Below are 23,145 nucleotides of genomic sequence, written 5' to 3'. Positions count from 1 at the left end.
ACGCCAAAGGCACAATGTGTGCTAACCACCAGGGAGGGGAGTTGCTTGTTTCAGTCCAAATGTTGTGCTGGTTCTAATCAGAGTCAGTGGGAAACAGCCACACTGACTGCCTGTGCTTATCATTCTCATGCCGGCTAATGAAGCAAAGATGAAAATTGCAGATTGGAGAAATTTGGAGAGAGATAAGACAAAAGTAATTTCCTGCCTGTAATTGAAAAGTGACATCAATAACACAACAAAGTGCATCTTGTAATAAAAATCAACAACAGATAACAGTTGACCCATCAGATTTCTGTTTTGATCAAGACTGAAGATACCAACTAAACCCTCAACAATTTTGCAAATCAACAAATATGTAGAGTTGTAATTAATTCAAAAGGATACAAAGGACAGGGTTTTGAAATTGAGGAATAATCAGTTGTTTTTGATATGACGGATATTTAGCCAACTCTTTTAAGACGCTGCAACTTGTTTTCAACTCTACAATGGCAGGAATATTATTTCTTCTAACTTTCACTCTCATAACAAGAATTCTATAATAATCATACAAATTTGATGACATCATTCACTTTCATATGTACATGTTTACATGCTACAGTGTATGAATACAATTTTGTTGAGATATCATATCATATCTTGGGTTTAATATTTCTTTGGTGAGTGGCCATAAAGAGGAACTGAAAGTTTAGTTGATATGGAAACGTCAGTCAAGCAAACTACATGAGTAAATACTGTGATGACATTCTGCATATTTTATGAGTATGTTCTAGATTAGTATCTGACAAACAAAACAACCTTCACTATTAATTTTTTTGAAGTAGTATTCTCACCATAGCAACCAAGCCCTTTTTGACATGGTTGTTTGGAAAGGTCACTCTCATGGTGTTTGAAAGGTCACTCTATAATGTAATTGACTCTGCTCACTGCAAGATTGGTATCTAGGTACACAGCTACATTCAGGGCCAGTCACATAAGGCATGTGTTCAGTGTACACTCATCTTATATTTTTAGAATTTAGTTTCCTGGTCTGTTAATTGTGACTCTTGAGCACTAAATGACAGTTTTTGAAGCAAATGAAGATTTCATCCTACTGTTTTTGTGAAACTTAAAAATTTGGTTGTTTTGTTTTGTATTTGAATATCTTCTGAGTTACAGTAAAGAATGGCCACAGTACTTCAGGCGTAACACTACAGATCTCAATTACCAGGCATTGTTGGTACCATTTTAATCCATTTATAACAATATGTCTCCATCTTGTCTTTTTCTAGGGCAATTTTCTACTGCAGATAGTGATTGTGTTATTCACTTGTTGCAAATACAGAGCGGATGACGGTTTCCTAATTCAGTTTTCACAAACGCAATTGTCTCTAGGAAGAGATACCATTTGGAATTGCAACTACCAGTATTGGCACTGGTTATTTATTTCTAATCTTTTCACCAATCATAAAAGAGAATAGCATAAACTTTCCTCAAGGAAAGTTTGAGTCACAACTTTCTGTTTCAAGGTGCATAATGAAAAATTCAAATCTTGATTAGTATCTTGTGGAAAATGTAGGCAAGCAACATATTTTTTTTTCCTCAAATGCAGGAAAATTTCTAATAGACTTGATGCCTTGTAATTCAGTAGCAAGAAATAAACATGAAAGGTTTACAAGACAGGTTCATATCGACACTCAAGGCAACATTCTGCTAGTTGCAACATCTAAATTTCTTATTTTGCAAAATTCAACTTCATTATTCATGCACATCTGACAAGAAAATGAAAGCATTACAGCAATTTACAATGTAATGGATTGCATTGCTAGACATCTGTCTGATGACATGTACCTTATTTATTCTACTCAATCCTATTGTCACATGACAAAGACGGAAATCATAAAATTACTGGTTCTCGGAAAACTTGCTATCCGTTTCCTGTTCTCAACACTGACTCTCAGTCTTTGAAAGGTGATTATAGACTGGTCTAAGATTGTACTTTTCAGCAAAGCACACCATTGTTTTCATGTGATTTCAGAAAAGTGACCAAAATTATGAGTATTAAAAACCAATTCACAAATACCCTTTAACTTAATGCCAATGCCAGACTCAAATTAGTATCAGTTAGACAAAGTCAAAGTCCCATTGACTGTATCTTCTTGGTTGATTTTCCAATATTTTTACTGTATACAAAATAGTTTCCAATATTACTCCAGTGTTTATTCAACCTGTTGACATTATAGTGAATACATAATGACCATAAATGAATTTTAGCCAAGAGCGAAATTCTGCTGTGTGTTACCTCACTCTGCATGGTAGGGCTGTGTGTTACCTAGCTCTGCATGGCAGGGCTGTGTGTTACCTAGCTCTGCATGGTAGGGCTGTGTGTTACCTAGCTCTGCATGGCAGGGCTGTGTGTTACCTAGCTCTGCATGGTAGGGCTGTGTGTTACCTAGCTCTGCATGGCAGGGCTGTGTGTTACCTAGCTCTGCATGGTAGGGCTGTGTGTTACCTAGCTCTGCATGGTAGGGCTGTGTGTTACCTAGCTCTGCATGGTAGGGCTGTGTGTTACCTAGCTCTGCATGGCAGGGCTGTGTGTTACCTAGCTCTGCATGGCAGGGCTGTGTGTTACCTATCTCTGCCTGCCTGGGATGTATGCCACATAGCTCTGAATGGCATTGCTAACATGTACATCTCTCACTGCAGCCCTGCAGACTGTCACAGGCTCTGAAAACTAACTGTATGTATCTGCTGCCATTGCAATGTGGAGCTTCTTCTTAAAGACGCCCATTGGTTATAAATACCGGATTACATGAGAGGACGCTCATTATGCAAAGAGACGCTGTGCGAGTAGCTTGAACTGAGAGCTCCACAGATTGCGGTTTTTTGCGTGTTTTTTATGAAAATTTATGAAATGGGAATGCTCTACAGCAGGGTAAATACCTGATCAATACATAACGACTCCATATTTTCTAAACCGATAAGTTTTCGGGACAATTTTAGTGAGTAATTGTGCGTGGCCAGTGAGAACGTCGACCCAGGGGACGCCGATTGGGATTTGAATACCACTGTCAATCAAACCTTGTGCAAAGTCAGACACGAGTCAGCTGGATGTGTACCTAATGTCGATTAGCATTCGCCTTATCTGCTAATGGTGACTGAAATAAATAAAATATGTGTCAAGATTTCCAGTGTCGAAAGACGTGCGCAATAGTTTCTTCACAGTTCTCCAACTTTTGTACCTACCCGCCGCATTGCTGGGGATAAAAAACGTGATCAGACGACATTCAAGTCGATTACATCTTAGTAACCGTGGACACGGTCCCTCCACAAGACGTGCCGTGAAAAAGAAAATATAAGCTTTTATCGGGTTCTCCCTTACTGGAAAGTTTGATGGTCCTGAAAAGGGCCGTTTGGTTTGGTTTTGTGGCTTCTACCGTACACCCAACGATGGCAAATGTGTATGGTACGCCGGGCAAATTTGGATATAACGATCGGACGACAAAAGTCACGCAAAATGGCATATCAGTTTTCTTCTTGTGACGAGTACGTCATCGGCCTGCATCAGATGCTGTTTTCGGGCCAAAAATCGCTCATCACGCCAAGCGTGTGTCCGGTCAAGGATATCCCAATACTTCCGACAGAGTCGGAGTCAGATAGACGCGTTGTCATTGCCAAACTAATGATGCTAAACTCAGAATGACAAATCAAGAAATGTTCAATACCCCGGCACAGAGGTGTGAAGCGGTACGGTATCCGTGTATAGTTTCCCATGGAGTGTCGTTTGTACCTCTGTGAGTCTACTAATAAACGAAATGTTTATTTGACCATGGAGCTAAAAAAAGGATGATTTGACCACAGTCCCTCTTAGGGGCTGTGATTGACTTCCTCTGTTTCGTTCCGCCGTCACTTCGAATAAACGTAGCCCCGTGAGCAAGTGCCATCTTATCGATAACCGACGCCATGCAGTTCCGCTGCATATCGATCAAAGTTCATTACGTCTGAGAAATTTACGAGATTTCCTGTCCGAGTTTTCGAAATGCATCTGATTTGTGTACTTTTTTTGGTTACAATTCAAACGAAGTCATGCAACACAAATTGGCAAATAATGCAATACACGATGATCTGGACTTGTTTTCTGACTTCTGACCGCCATCTTGGCCTCATAAAAGTTTTACGTTGGGCTAGTTGAGTACGTCAGGATCAGAGTTCAATCTTCAGGAAATACTCATTCTATATTATTTCGACATCGATGTTTCCAAATTTAATAAAACATTACTTCTAAGAATTTGAGAGATTTGAACGATGCAGATCGTGTTTTTTGCATACCAGTATATTGACTTGTAATTTTGTGGATCGAGGCATAGACAGTATGGGGGAAGATGGTCGAGGACACTGTCCGCATCCGGCGCCAAGCGACACACTGCTGGAATCGGTGAAATCTGTAACTCGAACGCACCAAGTATGGTGAAAACACCTCATGCCAAAATGTACGTTCTCCGACGTGCTCATCGACGTTCGACGTGAATTTATGTTTGTAAATCTACTAATATAGCGGTGTTTGACGCAAAACAATGAAAACGATACTATGTTGACAGGGTGGAGTACCCACTAATGCGCGATCCTGGGATTGAGAACGGCGGCTTTAACCATGGCAGCGGACATGGACGGTTTTCCTCGTATAGAGACAAAAAGTTGGCTTCGTGTAACTTTACAAGTGTGGCCATGCTCATCGTGCACCTAGATGAGGTAGGTGTATTTTGAAATGAAGAACCAAGCAAGTTTTAGATTTAAAATTGCTTGTTTTCAGTGTGAATACCTTCATCCAAGGAACTGATGCTGAGTCAGTGTGGTATAGTCTATGGTATTAAGCACGGCTGTGGTGGGAGGCGTTTCTGATAACACATAGCCCTGCAAGCAGAGTTAAATGTGGGCACTGCCAACTATGTGTACAGTACTTCAAAATGCAAATGTATTACACTCATTGAGAAGATACCATTATATTTGAATCACATACACTCTAAAGTCAAGGGTCTGTTGTATAATGGTGAGATGTGGGAATTAAAGTATCTGATTTGGTACATGTATCTGTTTTGAATTACATTGTAATCACACCCCTCGAGTCAAGGGTGGTTGTGAGAGAATTGAGAGAATATTAACAGATAGACCAGACCACTCACTGAATGATTATCACATTTCATAAACAGTAAAACTGTGAAAGACAAACATGACTGACATCATGCAATGAATGACCTACATGTTCACACAGACAAATTATATGATGTATATATACATGTAACTCATCTCTTATTATCTCTGACTTTCTCATGGATGCCACAAAACTAATGACCTGGACATAAAATGCTTGATAGTGTATTTGTAAAACAAAGATGAATTCCATTTCCCCTCGATTGCACAATGACAAACTTGACATATGTTGTCCTCCTGATATACATGTACACAAAGTCTGTATTGAATGCATCTCTGGGACAGATATTTGGATGTTAAAACATTTAAGATACTGCATCGATCTACCCCTTGTTGGGGGCTCACTTTGAAGCTCATGGCATGAATAAGTTTTCATACTATAGGCTTATTTTTTGTGAAAATCTAATATTTCATTTTTCAAGCTATGGAGCTAACATGGCAAACAATTTGAATTTGAAATATCAGTAAACATTAGGTATTAATCATTGGATTACTGTAACTCACTTCTATACGGTCTCCCCAGATCCAGTATCGGGCTGCTTCAACAAGCTCAAAATACCGCAGCCAGAATCATCACCCGTTCAAGAAGAACAGATCACATATCACCAGTACTTCGCAGTCTCCATTGGTTGACAGTTCAGTATAGACTTGACCACAAAATTCTCCTGCTAACTTACAAAGCTCTCAATGGTCTGACCCCAGTCTACATTCAGGATCTGATCAAGCCATACAAGCCCCACCGTTCACTGCGTTCTAACTCCAAGAACCTGCTGTGTGTACCCAACTACAGACTTAAAACGTATGGTGGACGTGCCTTCTCCGTCACTGCACCACAACTCTGGAATGCTCTACTTTCGGGCATTCAACAGTCCCAAAGTGTTAACATTTTTAAACAAAAACTCGAGACTTATTTAATTGCCAAAGCGCATGAACACTGATGTTAAAACTCAGCGCCTTTGAAATAAACATGGTTATTGATCCTGGCGCTTTTATAAATGTTTTTGATTGATTGATTGATTGATTGATTAATCATGTATTTCTATGGTACCAGATTAGGAATGGAGACCTTTCATTTTTTTTTGCTTGATTTGAAAGGCAGCTGTTTTAAATTTCCTTACAAGACTTTAAACTTTGAGGTGTATACCACTGTCACAAATAATGTTGCAATGGAACTGTGATTTGTTTGAGTAAACCTGTGATGTTGGTCCTGTTGCTCCCTACTTGTAAATGTACATGTATGGACAGTTGACCAAATTACATTGTATTTGGAAATCACAATCTTTCAGCCTGGCTACTTAAAAAGCATGCCTAAACTACATGTATGTCTATTTTGCTGGTAGTTTGTGTCTGCTTAATATCCACTGATTTTGCAGAGAAGCAAAAACTCTGATATTTCACGTTTTCTTTTCGATAGCATTCAATAGGTGACAGTGTTAGTCATCTTGCCACAGTGTAAAGGACTTCAATATTATAACATTTCAAACTGACATAGAGGTACAAGCAAGATCCCACTTTTGCCTCTCTACATGGTCTGAATATTGTACATTGTAAGTCTAATTGCCACGTCCACACACTAGACTCTCACTGCCCCCATATTTACCATGCACCTTCCAAACTCTGCAATTCAGTGTACACAGACCTACCCTCAAAGGTCCAAGGCCAACTCTAGCTGATCCATGCTATATTGACCATGAATTTGTCAAGGGCAAGAGGAAGCCACCACTGCATAGCAACAGAGGGGCTGTGACAGAGTGTCTGCAGCATGTACATGTACCATACACACTGGATCTCAAGATGAAAATGCAACTTTGATTTACCAAGTGAATACAAATGAAATGATTTTGAGTAGCTTCCTTTCTGAAGATCTGACATTGTTTTGGTATTTTATCCTTTTTGATACAATCAATACCCTTGATTTTGTTACTTAAAATGTGACACAGCAGGATCATACTGATGCGCAAGTTATAAAATAAATGCAAAAAAAATTCAATTGTTTTGCTAAAGTTTTGGGAACATACTGTACTGTAGGTACACAGGGATGGAACCAATCAGCATTACATGCAGTTGGTAAACTCCCTTCTGTGATTGCCTTGATGGAAAATCAAGAGAAATCCTTGGTAACATGACTATACAATATAGGCTAAAATGAACCATATAGTGGCCCTAAAAATAAGTTTTAATTCAATTTCTGGTATGAGGAAGTTATTATCAACAAAGCAATCCTTAAGGTTTCTGTTTCCCTTTTCTATTATTGTTGTTGTTGTTGCTGAAATGACGTTATTGTTATCAGTGACTGCAAGAAAAGCAGATCAATTTGAAAGAGTATTAATAAATTGTCACGACTCAATGTTTTAAATTACCCTGTTCAGTGTTATTGAATACAAAGCAGACGCCACACCGCGTGGTGACTGCCACAAATTTGGTAAACTTGGTCCCAAAACGAACATCGAAAGTAACTTTGCGGGGAGGTGATGGGCCAGAAACTTTGCTATGCTGTGGAGACTAACTACATGGGGCATTTGGATTGTAGATAGTGCCATGTAAAACATTCGAAACAACGATGTCACAACATGTGTCGCGTCACCACTTTATAACAGTTGTTTATGTTCAATTATGTGATCTGTTTACTGAATGTTAAACAACATTGTCAGCTCGCACCACATACAAACAATTTCGAAATTTTGCTCTATCAGTATCACTTCCACGGTATTGTACATGGTTCCATGCGATATTAATTTTCATAATTATGACATCGAAATACAGTAATAATGAGCCTGAAGCTAAACGTATGGTTGGCGTGAACATGAGTCGAGTCTCCATGCTCCGCTTGTCGCGACCTCGACGGCAGTTCTCTCAAGCAAACAGGCAGTTGTGGTGACAAGTACTTCCTGGTACGGTCTATCGAGACGATGAGAAAAGGACGAAACCTAGGGACATAAAAAACTGTGTAAAGCTCATAAAACTCTCAGATATACTCTTAAATTGGTATTTCGAAAGAGCAACTTTGGTGTTTGATGAGAAAAGTAGGTTGGTATACTTACGACAATCTGGGCAGTCCCCTCATCGTGTTGGCTGCCGTCTGCGGACGATGTATCACGCACAACTCGGGATAAGGTCTCTGCGACGAAATTGTCCACGCTGTCTCCTTCCTTAGCATGGAACCTCATATATTCTTTCCAAGGGTCTCCATCATCGTTTGCTAGGTGTAACGTCTTGGCGGCAGAACCTAGCCGTCTGCCGTCGACGAAAGGCACGGTTGCGATACAACACAACAAGAACGCGAACCCCATCGCGGCCGCCATCTTTGAATGCCTAATAACCCATTTATCAAAGTATGGACAGAGAAACCTACGCGTTTAAAAATATAGTTCGAAAATAATGTGAAATCTCTTAAATTTATTCCTTGGTCCAATGACCGAAAAGTCGTTTCGCGCAAAAAGTCACTGAAACAGAAAATGTTGCAATATTTGATTTTTTAGAAATACTAAGAAAAGTGTCTAATTGTTATATTTTTCATGGGCAACCGCGGAGTAGTACTAGTATGTCATTACATAGAAAGTCGGCCTACTTTTTCTCTCCAGGTGAAATCAGGTGATTCACATTGTCAATTAACATTACGTTATGTTCAATACGAGCAAATACATATTTCATTTAAGTTATGAAAAGGATGAATAAGACATAATTAATTATTGATAAGGCGGCAAACATGTTTCGTACAATTAAATGCCTTCTCTCACTGCCAAATAAAACTGGCCGAGGACACTAGCTTTGTGGCAAAGGTTAAAAAAAACTCCATCACTTTCGTTGCATTCTGCGGCAAGGATCGTGTCCATAGAAAGGTGTACGGGCATGTGCCGCCCGAATGGGTCAGTTTTTCACTAAAAAATCCCTGAACATGAGTCAATTTTTCATCGTAAAAACCCTAAAGCACGAGTCGATAACAAACTTTAAAGCAATGCTTTAGGAAAATCTTCATATGAAAATTCTCCAAATTTGTCGAGTAAATCCCTAACAATGGGTTATATTTTTGGAATAGGCCTATAGGCCTACAAGGACAGATTTTTTCGACTCGTACGGCACACCCTGTATTAAAATATCAGGAGTACTGCTCCTACACAGATACCCTGGAACTGTAGTCTGAGAAATAAGAAACTGTTCATAATCGAAGACAATAATGAACAGAAGACAAAATCGTAATAGGGATGTTTTATTGTAAATTCAAACATGTTTTTCTTGTGCATGTGAGTACAATTTAAGGGGAAAGCAATTGCTATTCGTAACTGCCCCCTCCTACCGCGGCATTCAATTTAAAAATGTCTTCCCCCGCCCGTTAGTTTTCTCTAACTCCAAACTCCTTTATGCAAGGAATCTTCTATCGCCCCTCTTCTCACTTAAAACTCCCAACTGCCATTTCCAACAACAGAAAATCTCCACTCCATCTCTTTGCAACTTTCCTGCCCCTCGGCTAATTCCCTGAACACATAGAGTCAATATTACTGTCCGCCTCCGATCATTGGCTCTTTTTCCGAGGATACTTCATAGCGACCCGGGGGGGGAGCGATAGCCAACTTTTGCCCGCCTAGCGACGCGTTTGCCACCCACTGATAGAGACACAAATTGTCCGTCAAGAAATTGCTTCCATTAGCTTTTTCATAATCAGCACAGTCACCTGTGTTCTATTCTGCTATGCGCCTTGATAGACGTACGTGTGTACTTATGCCTGACAAGAAGATTATGTACACACATCTGTTGTGCGCATGACGCAGTGCGGAATAGACCACAGCCACAAGTGGCAGTGCAATCAGTGTTATTTAGGCCGCGTTCAAAATATATGGTGAGGGGGGGGGCTGGAGAAATCGCGATTGAAATCTTATTTTTTCAGATTCCCCTCAATACCCTAAAAAATTTCAAGTCCCCCCTCGATACCCTCAAAAATTTTCAAGTCCCCCCCCCATTTAATTAGGAATGCAAGCAGAGTAAAAAAAAACATGTAATGTGTCGTTCTGCACGCAATTGTTCAACACTACTTCTTATCAGCAGGTTGTAGAGCCATATACCTAGGGCAAGTTCTTAAATTGATTCATTTTTAAATGCATCAGTGAACTTTTTGGATTTCTCAGTCTAAGCCGACTTGAGTTTATCCAACTGTGGCCAGTTCAATGGCACCAGCTGAAAAGCACACAAAATGACAATCATGAGAGAGTATGAAAATTGTGTAGCTAGCTACGTTTAACCAAACTGTGAAAAAATGAGCACAGTGACCTACCGAGAATTTTTTTTTTCAAAAGTACAAGACATATGTACAACTAAGAATTAGATGCCACTTATAAATGTTTTACAAAATTGACAATACTGGAAGGTTAAAATATTCCATGAAATTAATGTTTTAATCTCAGAAATTTTGGGTGTAATAATGGCAAATTTGATAAAAAATAAAAGATTCCATGTAGTCACACATTTTTCCATTTAAATTAGAGTCTTTACTGTTCAAAGTTTTACTTTTGTGTTATTGGTACAATGAGATGTGAAAATTTCATTCACTGCATGAACTTGAAATGAATGGTTTTATATATTGATTTTAAGTGATTTTAGAAAAACTGACTTTTCATCGTACATTTGTATAAGATCAAGTATGGTGACCCCATCTTTTTTCTCTAATATTTGATTGTTCTCATATGCCAGAATTCAAAAATCCATGGTAACTGTTAGTCCCCTAGTCTTCTATGCGTTGCTCTCTGGCTGGATCTTGTGTACAAGTAGATGTATGTTTCACTGTCAATTGAGTGTCCTATGACCGAAACTCTTCTTAAACTACATCAGAGTCAGAGCTACATGTATCACTGTCACTGCCAGTATGTAGTAGCAGGGCAGTAGTTGTATTAACTTTTTATTTTGACAATATTTTTGTTCAGTTTATACAATTGTGTTCTTGTAGCTCCCTACAGAATGTTGAGCTATTCAGTATTCAACTTGCCAACACAGCCTATACGTGTACCGTGCATTTGCATCATTCAATTATCACCAATATTTAGACAAATGGGCTTTGTTGACAAACTGAATATTGTGTTTTTCAGCAGCATGCTGTAGAGAGACACCAAGAAATTGTGTTTGATACATTGCATAGAAATATTGAAAAATTATCAACAGTTGTAGCTCCTGCCCCATTACAAGGCCAACTTGTTCTACGAAAATTTAATGGCATTCATACATTTTTAGACTTTTTCGAGATTAAAGACATAAAATATGACAAAACGGTTCTAGATTTTGTTTAATTATTACTAACATTAGAACCATTGGACGGCATCAAAATGTTGGGAGTCAAAATATTTTCAGGTCCCCCCTCTACTATAGCAGAGCAAAACTTTCAAGTCCCCCCCCTCGACTACCCCAAAAATTTCGAATCCCCCCTGAATTCCTCCAGCCCCCCCCCACCACTTTTTTGAACTCGGCCTAAGACAAAGACACCAAAGCTGCAAAGAAAGGTTGGTGGTATAAATCTTCATTAGCAATATATATCATAGTCAAACATTAAAATAAACAAACCATAGCAAGAAGAACCTTGTGCTTAAAGACACCCTACCCCCATCCCTACCCCTGGGGATGGATTTTTGTGCGATCCCTTTGCATAACCGTGTTTTTTGACAAGAAGCGTTGTACTTCTAGTACTATTCTTTATCCGACCACAGTCATTCCGCCTTGCGTCTATGGGCCCCATAGACATAATAGACTTGTATACATCATGTTTTCTTCTCGGGCATTATGTACACACGTCTATCATGTCTATGGGGCGCATAGACGCAGAGCGGAATAGACCACAGGTGACTGTGATCCGTCTCGTGCGTATGAGATAGCCAACCTGCCAGATGCATATGACCTTCCTTCGATGAGACTAGCATTCATTGGAGGAAGTATTTTACAACAACCTACACTCGACAAACTGATGAAGATCAAGACTCCAAACGTACGAAACACTGACGGGATGACAGAAGCATTTCTGGTCACGTCTCATAGTGTCGACGACTCAATCGATGACAGAATCCGGACTGTTGGGCGGTCAATATCGCACTCCGAACACAGTCACCCGTGGTCTATTCCGCTTTGCGTCTATGCGCCCCATAGACATGATAGACGTGTGTAGATTCTCAGGCATATGTACTGATATGTACACACGTCTATCATGTCTATGGGGCGCATAGACGCAAATTTAGCGGAATAGACCACAGCTGGCACAGGTGACTGTGCTCCGAAGTAAAGATAGTTAACGAAAATCTCCGTATACTTCCTATGAACAATAAAGGGGAAATCTGCGTCCGTGGCCCAAATGTATTCCGGTGTTACCATGGCAATGAAGACAGACATCTGCTTTAAAACAACTCAGAGTGGATGGTCTATGACAGGAGATGTTGGAATCATGTTTGATGACGGAAGAATTCAGCACCTTGGGAGGAAAGATGATTGTATACGTATGGCAAGGAATGCTTTGAAAATCTATCCTATAGAAATAGAGAGACACCTGATCGGTCACTCCAATGTAAGAATGTGTCAGGTAGTGGCTATTACAGATGAGCAATTTATCAATGAGGTTTGTCTGTGTCTTGTACTGCGTCCTGGTGTAAAACCAACTGAAGAAGAAATACTTGAAATATTGAAGGAAAAGCTCGACCACGACTATTTTCCGAAATGCTTCCTTTTCTTTGATAATTTCCCTCACGGAATCAATGGAAAAATCGACCACAGACAACCGACAAAGATGGCTGTTAACAGATTGAAGAAATAAATCATTGTCGGTGTGTGTGTGTGACATTCTGTGAAATGCTGTGTGTTTAAAGCTAGACTCTGTACTGCTTCTTGTGAAGTTCGCAAGCCTCAAAGCATAAAGTTGATTCCGTTATTTTAATTCAACTGAAATTATTGATTATCATCAAATAAAATAAAAGTTATAATTACATAATCATACTGTAAGCTTGAGTTTTGCCAATAATTATTATTTATTATTCGATGAGAATTGTTCAAAAACGCGTTGCCCATCTCAGGTATGTTAATGCATGGGCATAGGCTTACTTACATGTAAAATCAGTTTGAACATACTTTTTAATCAGACCTGGTCAGAAAATTGTGAAAATTGCCAAAAATATGTTTTGCATTTGATTAAGTTGAAATTTATCATAATATATTACCTAAGTCAGGTCACGTGACCAAAATCTGTTATTTTCCCGCCAAAATTGTATATTGCAAATAACTGAACATTCCAACCGCTAAACATCAAAATATTTAAAATATTATTACCAATTAATGTAAAATGGGATAGAAACTTGTGTTAAAACTACTGGCAGATGCAAAATTATTGAATTTTGAATAACATTTCTTCACAAAAAACAACAAATACAATATTTTTGACGTTTTACATGAATGTTTTGAATGTCAGAAAGAAATATAGATAGAGTTTCATGAGTGCCATGTATTTTTGAAAGAATATGATAGATGTTGTTTCCAAAAGTGCAGAGAAAATCAAGAAAATTTAACGGGTTACGGTTGGAATATTAAAATTAAAAAGACGTAAATTTTGGCGGGATATATCAGATTTGGTCACGTGACTCAACTCGTCAAGATTTAGGCAGACATTTCTTTAAAGAATTTAACAATTCAATGATTAGGCCAAATATCAATCAAATCTGGTGGTTTTTAAAGATAATTGATCATTTTCTTACTTTTTAGCTTGATTGGTACAAACACCCATGCATTAACTTACTTGAGGATACTGAATAGAAAAAAATGTACACGTCACAATCATGGTCAACGATACCTATGCGAAGGACCAACGATCAAGTGTGACATTTTGGCTTTGTAAATTGATCAGCTCTTTTTTCCTGTTTGTCGTTTCAACGGTTGTTAGTCCGTATAGATCTTTTAGAAGACACTATTCTGTCCAGAATCATCCAAAGCAGATACTTGGATCGAGACAGATAGGCAAAATAGATATATTGATAGCATTGTTCATATCGCTCATCTATACAGTTTGTGTGAACATGCAAAAACTCAAGACAATGACAACTTCACTATAAGTTCAGCTGGTGTGTAAAATACAGGAAATCACCGGGAAATTCTGTAGGTTTACATTATCCTGGAGATCGGTATGAATTGTTCTTAAAAGGTTGTTGAAATCTGCCTTTCCCTCATTGAAGTAATACACTTCATCTGACCGTGGAGGGCAGCATACAATGACAATTAGTTTTCTTATTTCAAGGGTGCCTCAAAGAAAGGTTTCAATAAGTCGATGGATTCATGAAGTCTTGACTGCATCAGATGTTGAATCAACAGGCTAAGTTTGAAACTCTCAATGTTAGCACAGTTGTCTTTTTTTGGCCAAAAAGAAATTTGTGCATACTGAATATATCCTGGTTAACATTTAAAAAATGATGAGAAACTAATAGTTTAGGATGCTGTTGATTTTGCCAACAATGTAATGGAAGTTTAGACACAGGGGACACGTGCTTGTTGTTTATTTGTGTCTGTTTGTTTGTGTGTATGTTTGTGTTTGTTTATTTGTTATTTTTAATAAAATAACAGCGGAAAGCTGTTTTGTTAATATTTGTCAATAAAGAGCAGTTTATTTGTTTGTTTATTGATTGTTTGTTTGTTTGTTGATACGTATTTCCGATGGTTAGGGTTAGGGTTAGGCTTAAGTTAGGGTTAGGGTTAGGGTTAGGGTTAGGCTTAAGTTAGGGTTAGGGTTAGGGTTAGACTTATTCACTCCCTCTATATATTGAGACATATAGAGGGAGTGAATAAGTCTAACCCTAACCCTAACCCTAACTTAAGTCTAACCCTAACCATCGGAAATACGTACAAACAAACAAACAAACAAACAAACAACAAACAAACAAACAAACAAACAAACAAACAAACAAATAAATAAATAAACAAACAAACAAACAAATAAATAAATAAATAAACTGGTCTTTATTGACAAATATTAACAAAACAGCTCTTCGCTGTTATTTTATTAAAAATAAATAAACAAACAGAACATACACACAAACAAACAGACACAAATATACAACAAGCATGTGTCCCCTGTGGTTTAGATTGAATAAAATCTTTGTTGTTGAGAGTAATAGAGTATGATACTCTCATATGTCTGTTGTGCTGGCAATTATTTTCGTTCTGTGTAATTTTGACAATACACATACCATCTTGCATCATTCAAACATTGTTTCATTCACACATCTTTTGCTTTGGAATATCATGTCACGTGATTCCTTGAGTGTGACGATGTAATAGAATCCCCCAATTCAACGAGACTTGCCTGTTGAAGTTTTACAAGGATTCCATGTAGTCATCATAACACGAAATGGATCATATGCCCTCCCTATCCAACCATCATAGTGTGTTTTCTTGTTGACGTGTTCATTTCACCTTTAAAGTGTGAAGCTACACATGCGCAGTGCTATGTCATGTGATCCATTTCGTGTTATGTTGACTACATAAAATCCCATAAAACATCAACTTACAGGTAAGCATTGGTTTTCCACGAATCCCACCAACCTTTAAATGAACTCATGTAAATTGAAAAACGAGGGGCTAATCCTTGGTTAAAGTTGCGTATTAAAGTATTCAACGCATAAGCTTAAACGTAGAGAGACAGACATAACATTAGAGGGACCATGAAGTCGTCATTCACACAAGCGATGGGATCGCTCTCAGTGGCCATTTCTGTGATAATTTATTGCGTGCGTTACGTTGATAAAAGTCAAAGAAAAGTGTGCAAATAGCATTTTCTGAAAGTTTGCTAGTTGACCCTTCTCAGTTTCGAAAAATTGCCCGACGTCGGGGAAAGAATTTGAATAATTATTTGATAACAATCCTAATGGTTTGCATTTAACAGTTTCACTTTCTCTGTAGTCTATTATAAACCACTGGATATCCATCCTGCTGTGCGGTAAACTACCACCAGCCTTCTTGTACATAAATATTTCATAAATATATTCGCTATTCATTATTTTTGAATTTCCCAGGAAAGATTTGGAAGAGCATTTGAGTCGTTATGTATTTACATTTAGTTCAGCATTTGCAAGGGTCAATGAGATTGTTACAGAGATTAAATAATCATATTGTGTTCACTGATAAAACATCAAGATGAAAATGATATGGACCATCCATGGTATGGACCATCCATGATATGGACCATCCGTGATCATCTAAACAGAAAGCTTGAAGTAAGTAAGTGAATGTCATCTGTATGTTAGATGAAGTGAAGACAGACAATTGCAGTTCTGGATGGACAAGGAGAACAAAATGCTTCTTACACGAAATTACCCTTACATTTACATACGTATATATTAGTGCTAATAGTGGAGATGAAACGACACGCTATAGAAATTGGCACATTAATAATGTTTGTACATTCACGTTAGTTTTGGAAACAAGCAGACTGAACGTGAACGTGAATGTTAAAGTGAAGATACACAGCCAATTAAGGAAAGAAATCAAACTGATTAAGTTACCATCAGCAAATTCACAGTTGTCGGGGATGGGGGGGGGGGGGGGGTACTCGAAATTTCGGAGTTTCCGATGAAATTCCTCCGACACCCCTAGGCTGTAAATAATGACGGCTCCCTAAAGGGAGTTGTATCTTTCACAGTGTTTTCAAGCAAGATGGGATAGCCGTCCAATGCCATGGTGTGTGATTTCTAATTTATTTGGGTTTTAGCAATAAAAACACTCTATACGGAATTTTCATATACTTGATCGATTTATTTCGTCATATTTAAAAAAACAAACAAACAAAAAACAAACAAAAAACCCAGTAAAACAAAACAATCGAATATAATACACCAAATGCAAGAATTACGTTAAGCTACAGTACTGTGAAGAATATGAAAACATAACTACATAAAAACGTAAATTGCATGTTAAAAGGAAGAGGAATATATGTTTTGTCAGTTTACAGTGATTGACAACAGTTCCAGCAGCAATCGAAATGGCTAATCTGTATTACAGTGTAATTCATGTATACATGTATAAGTCAGTAATCGTTAAAAATGGTGACAGAAAATATTGAACAAATATTCACACTGATCTTTGATACAAATGAAAGTTGGTATAAAATATACATGTCTATTTCCAGGATAATAACACTGTGTACAATTTATTACGATGAAAGAAGCACACATGGTTTGTCGCCTTTACATATAAAACTGAAAATTACTGTCCAAGAATTTCTAGTGTTAATACTGACAGTGCACTGCAAATGTATCAATGAATATGTACAATGGTTTGGTCTACCCTTGGAAATCCGTTAAGAGCACAATAAAGTATCAGGATAAAAATATTATACACGCAATACTGAAGTTTATAATTATTTAAGAGTATTATCACAAAAATTACAATGCACTAGCTTACCGTCTTTTTATAACAATTTGAGCAAAAGTGACAAAAGATATACAAAATTGCAACATGCAAACAAAACTCAATACTTCCAGTACTTCTAGAGATAGTTTCCTTATTTTAAGAGTACCAGAAACATAATATCAGATATTTACCATTTTCCTCTCCAATCGATTGATATTGCAAGCCTTGTGTAGTTTTAATATGATAGAAAATGTCTAGGAGAAGACTTTCGGTAAATCAATTAAAACAGCTTTTGCTTTCACCCGACAGATTTATTATATTCAAAATATATCTGACTAGTATATTTACAAGTAAAATTGTTTTTCTGTCAATAATTCTGGAAGTCTTATCGTCGGCTGTATCCGTGTTAAGCCACAGCCTCCAGCCTTTCTTTCAGGAACTTTGGGTGTACACTTTGGAGTTTACATGATGCCTTTAACAGCGCCCTCTTTCAAAAGAATCTCACAATCTGCCGGAGGGGGCGCTTTACCGAACTCCGGCTTCACTCAAGTTTTCATGGCTGATGGCCGGCCCTCCCAGCTGGCCATCACTTGCTGACTGTCAGATCATGGACAGTCTGGAATTTACCACTGCGATCAGATGGAAATGTTTGTTGCGTATTATGCAGGAGTTTAATCACAGGATATATAGGTAATGTTTTACAAGTACATTTCACTGACAAATCAACCGTTACGGTCGTTTGTCTCTGGTGTAATTGAGATCTGATGGTTTGTCAGGACAGCGTCCAATACACAACAATCTCAATCAAAATATTCAATTGTTGCAAGTTTGGAAAATTAGAAAATCGCTGTTTTTTGTTTGCAATGAAACTAGTCAGTCCTAGCAAAGTACGGAAATCAATTTTTAGTCCGAAAGCACGTTGGAATTAAAACAGTTGAATTTTAAACATTGCATTTTCAAATCAATTGATTGTTTTCATTCATTCATTATGATTTATCAAAAGTTACTCATATTTTGTTCACAAAAAATTCTCATCATGGATTTTGGTCACTATAGACAAGTCTAGCGACCCATACACAATAAAATTTTAGCCCACACTTGATGTCTAAATTTTGTAATTCTACCAAAAATTGAGAAATTCTTATCATGACCAACTTTACTTGGCATTGCAGTGACGTCACCAATTCAAACTGCTCATTGCAATCAATGCATTTATGAAAATGTCAGAAATTTTTCACCCAAATTTTTAAAATTTGGTTTTCAACCACCATAAACGTGTCCATCGAGTTGTGAACAAGAAATTTTTAGCCCACACTTGATGTCTAAAATTTCTGGATTTTGAGAAAAATGGAGAAAACCTACTGACCTACTTTACTTGAAGTCAACAAAACAATCGATGACGTCACTGATGCAGACCGTCCATTGCTTTCAATGCATTTTCAAAAAATTCCTGAATTTTTCACCAAAATTTTCACAATTCTGATCCGGATGCACATGAAGTTCTGTGTCGAGTTGAGGACAAGAGATTTTTAGTCCAAACTTGGGGTGTAGGATGTGAAAAATGTGTTAAAAATGGTGATATTTTGATGAGATTGTAATGCATATCTATGTTGATACAGAGTATACACTGATTTGGTGGACGGACGGATACGACGACGACTTCCACGCTGTGACAGCAATTGTTGTTGTGATGTCATCATTGACTGCAATGAACCATGGGTAATACTCAACACCTTCAAATAATACACAATCCAATTGTCCATCAGATCTCAGTTTTACAATGCCATTCCTCAGCTTTGTACAAATATAAATATTGCCGTGTGAATCGACATCCAAGCCATATGGATACTTTACCCTATCATTGCGATATGAATTCAGAAAATTCAAATCAGAATCTAAAACATGAATGACATGTTCATTGTAGTCTGACACTAAGAGATGGTTGTTGCTAGTAGCCATTACAGAGTGTGGATCACTGAATTTATCACTGACTCTTGCAACAAGTTTTCCATCTTTGATGTTGTATTTGATCAAACTTTTACCTTTGCTGTCAGTGACAAAATAAATGCTGCCATTACAGTAACGCTCCCAACCTTGATGTCTGCACTTTGGGGAATAATTTGAATAATTTCTTTGTTTTGGTCACAAACAATTATTTGGTTATTACTGATGTCAGTGATAAAGAAGTGACCATCAGGGGATATGGCTACAGCATATGGCCTGAATTCTTTATCAAACTGACCATCAAATCTGATAATTTCTATGACCACCTTATTCTTATTGAGTATTTGTATGCGATGGTTTTCTATGTCACAGATCACAAGCTGATCTCCATGCCATGCCAGACCACGTGGATAATTAAACTGTCCTGGCTCAGTACCAGACTGCCTACTGCCTAATACCTGCAATGTCCACTTAGAACCTGAGGAGTAACAAAGAGTTTAAAGGTCAACCTAAATGTAAACAATACTGCAGGTAAGTTTTCACTTCTCTAGTTTTTGAAATTTATTGTTGTTAAGATTATTTTCTGTATGACAGGAGTGAAAGATTATATCCATAATTTATTAAAATGTTACTGCCATTTTACCTTTGAAGTACAGAACAGTTTTTAATGTCAACCTCAATGTAAGCAAAACTATTACAGGTAGGTTTTTACTTCTTTGGGGAGTTTATCATTGCAATTTTACCATGACAGTAAATATAAAGTTTATTGTTTCACTTAGTTGTCATACAGGGATATTCTTTGATGAAGCCTATTATGTCAACTGTGGTCAGTCTTTGGTTTTGCTGAAATCATTACACTATTTGAAAATACTTACATTTTAAAATGTGTGGAATTAGCTCACAGTGTATTTTAGTATATGCTTCTCAGAGTCATAAACTCAAACCAAACCATTTTATGATTTATTATTGGTCTATAATTTTTGTGTGTTCATTTCAAAAGAAACATAAAAATGTCAATAGAGAATTGAATTTTAGTGCCTTGTTTTTGTTGAGTCACATAGAGAGGAACCGTGAATTTAAAATTATTTTATGTATTTTCCTTCTTGATTCAAAACATTGCTCTCTTAACTGTAAAAAAGAATAATTGAACATAATGTATGGGCAAAGTGCAAGTTGTACATAGTACAATCTTCAAACCAAAAATTGAAATTCATCTTTGCAATTTGAAGTATTCTCATTTCTTTGTTTTATTGAGTTTTTTTAACTTCATCACAGTAAGCAGGGTTCTCAAAAACTTTTGAAGTAGGCGGAAAATTCAGAAAAGTAGGCGGTTAGCTTCTATGTGCAACCAGGTTCCCTGGGCGGGCGGGGGGGGGGGGGGGAAGACAGTTCTGAGCAATTTCATGCATTCTTATACAGTGTATAAAAGGTTATTTCAACATACACAAAGGGGGAGGGTTTCAGGGAGGGGGTCCCTCCCTGTGTGCAGGAAATTTTTAAAATTTGAAGACATTTTGGAGTAATTTCATGCATTATTGATTGTATGAAAGACCATTTCAGCATGAGAGTGTTAAGGATTATATTTAAATTTGAAGACATTTCTGAGCAATTTCATGCATTCTTATACAGTGTATAAAAGGTTATTTCAACATACACACAGGGGAAGGGTTTCAGGGACAGGGTGGGCAAGAACTTTTAAATTTTGAAGACATTTTGGAGTAATTTTATGCATTCTTGTACAGTATTAAAGACCATTTCAGTATACAGAATAATCATTATCATTGCCAATTACAACATGTTTTCAAGGGATAAAGTTTAAAAGAAAAGTCAGAAAATTAATTTGATCTCCAGGGTTTTACATGACGCGCATTTCTGCGTCCTTTACGCATAAAACCGGACCCAGGACCCCTCAAAAACTAAACTACGCGTCCCTTCGGACGCAGAAATATCTGTTGCTGGTGTATATCTCGCGAAGCTGCTGAAAACGTAAACACATCCCAGTAAACCTTACGGACCCCATACTTTAATAGAATGCTCCGTAGTGCATTGGCCTCCACTGTTTGATGACCAATGGTACCCGCGGAAACAAATTTTACTACCGTAAAAAGTGACTTTCAAAATGTAAACTGATTCTTAATTGGTCGTTTCTTGTTTGCGGCGATCAATACATGTTTATATGCATCATGGCGGGTCGTGTCAAATACCCAAAACAAGCCGATCTGCGAAAGTTTTTTCGACAGCCGCAGCAACCAGCACGATGTAGGTTTGGTCAAGGCCGAAACAGCAGCTACGCCATGCGATACTGATACATCAGATCCCCCGGCCAAGTCAGCAAAATTACGAACATTCAACAGAAGTTGGCTCAATAGATTTAAATGGCTTCGATATTCTGAAGAGCGAAACGTCATGGAATGCGATGTATGTTTGAAATCGAATGTTACATGCCCGTTCACGGAAGGTTGTTCTAATTTTCAACATTCAACTCTCACTCGTCATCAGGACTCGAAAAGTCATCTCACAAGTGTTAAAATCCTAAGCTTGAGGTCACAATTTACTACGCTCGCAAATCTGCAGAGGACCGGCAGGTGCAGGGTAAACGAACTCGAGGCGTACACTGCACAATTACGTACTGTTTATCTGATCGCTAAACGTGACCTTCCATGCGATGTATTCACTGACATCATGCATCTACAGAATCTGAACGGCTTAGACATTGAATATTACAAACGTCCGCAGATAGTTATGGAGTTTGAAGAGTGTATTCAACGTGTGATCGAGAAGTCCCTGATTGATAGCATACATGCAAGTGATTTCATCGGTATAATGTTGGATGAGACTTGTGACAATACATAACCGTTCATAAGAACTTGCCATATACGTTCGATATATTCAGAATGGCGAGGCGAATGTTTCTTTCCTCGGTAACCAGCAAATTGCCACTGCTGCAGGGATCGAAAACGCCTTGATTGAATTTTTGACTAGGAAAGAAATCTGTGACGCGGCCGTAGACAAAATATATGGACTGGGAACAGACGGGGCGGCCGTAATGACCGGTCGTTTGAACGGGTTGGGTGCAAAATTAAAAGCCAGAAATCCCAACCTTGTTCAAGTGCATTGTGTTGCACATCGATTGAATCTTGCTGCTTCTCAAGCAGGCAGAGATATTGAATATTGCAAAGAATATCATAATATAATCCATTCATTGTATAAATACTTTAATGACTCTAGTGTGAGATATGACAACTTAGAGAAATTCAAACTCTGTTGAATGGAAAGGCGAAACAAATTACTGAGCCTACATCTGTTCGCTGGTTGTCGGTTGAATCAGCTGTCAAGATGATTTTCATCAGTTTTGAGCCATTGCCTTGGCACTTGCAAGTGACAAAAAAGGGGGAAAGGCTGATGGGCTGTTGAAATTTGTCTCCAATTCATTGTTTCTGCTATTCACTGCCTTATTGATTGATGTCCTTACTGTGATTGGAATTTTGAGCCTTACATTTCAGAAAGATTCTGTCAACCTATCCCATATCAAAAAAGTGTTCAGTCTATTAGGGACACATTGAATACAATGACTAATGATTCACACACTGTCAGAGAAGTCTTTAATGATTTGGGTGATGTTCCTGGCAATGGTCAGAAAAACACATACAAAAACATTAAAATCAC

At 37.8% G+C, this 23,145-nt stretch overlaps 3 protein-coding genes across 3 annotated transcripts in view; 1 reads left to right on the top strand and 2 right to left on the bottom strand.

Annotated features, from left to right (window-relative positions):
- Positions 1-8,495, bottom strand: part of LOC139125266 (sortilin-related receptor-like) — a 71,595-nt gene extending 63,100 nt beyond the window's left edge. The window contains exon 1 of the mRNA XM_070691356.1: positions 8,226-8,495. Within this exon, the coding sequence (XP_070547457.1) occupies positions 8,226-8,486 (261 nt within the window). The 5' untranslated portion in view covers positions 8,487-8,495. The remainder of the gene's footprint in view (positions 1-8,225) is intronic.
- A 4,028-nt stretch (positions 8,496-12,523) lies between these two features.
- On the top strand, positions 12,524-12,961 carry LOC139125428 (medium-chain acyl-CoA ligase ACSF2, mitochondrial-like). The gene has a single exon (XM_070691510.1). It carries the CDS (start codon positions 12,524-12,526, stop codon positions 12,959-12,961), a length of 438 nt encoding a protein of 145 aa, XP_070547611.1.
- A 3,956-nt stretch (positions 12,962-16,917) lies between these two features.
- Positions 16,918-23,145, bottom strand: part of LOC139125240 (uncharacterized) — a 61,102-nt gene continuing 54,874 nt past the window's right edge. The window contains exon 9 of the mRNA XM_070691335.1: positions 16,918-19,957. Within this exon, the coding sequence (XP_070547436.1) occupies positions 19,566-19,957 (392 nt within the window). The 3' untranslated portion in view covers positions 16,918-19,565. The remainder of the gene's footprint in view (positions 19,958-23,145) is intronic.

The sequence above is a fragment of the Ptychodera flava genome (genome assembly GCF_041260155.1).
Source record: "Ptychodera flava strain L36383 chromosome 3 unlocalized genomic scaffold, AS_Pfla_20210202 Scaffold_25__1_contigs__length_14229661_pilon, whole genome shotgun sequence".
In the NCBI taxonomy this organism is placed as follows: domain Eukaryota; kingdom Metazoa; phylum Hemichordata; class Enteropneusta; family Ptychoderidae; genus Ptychodera; species Ptychodera flava.
Note: the sequence above shows the minus strand (reverse complement) of the source record. Positions and strands in the feature narration are given on the sequence as shown.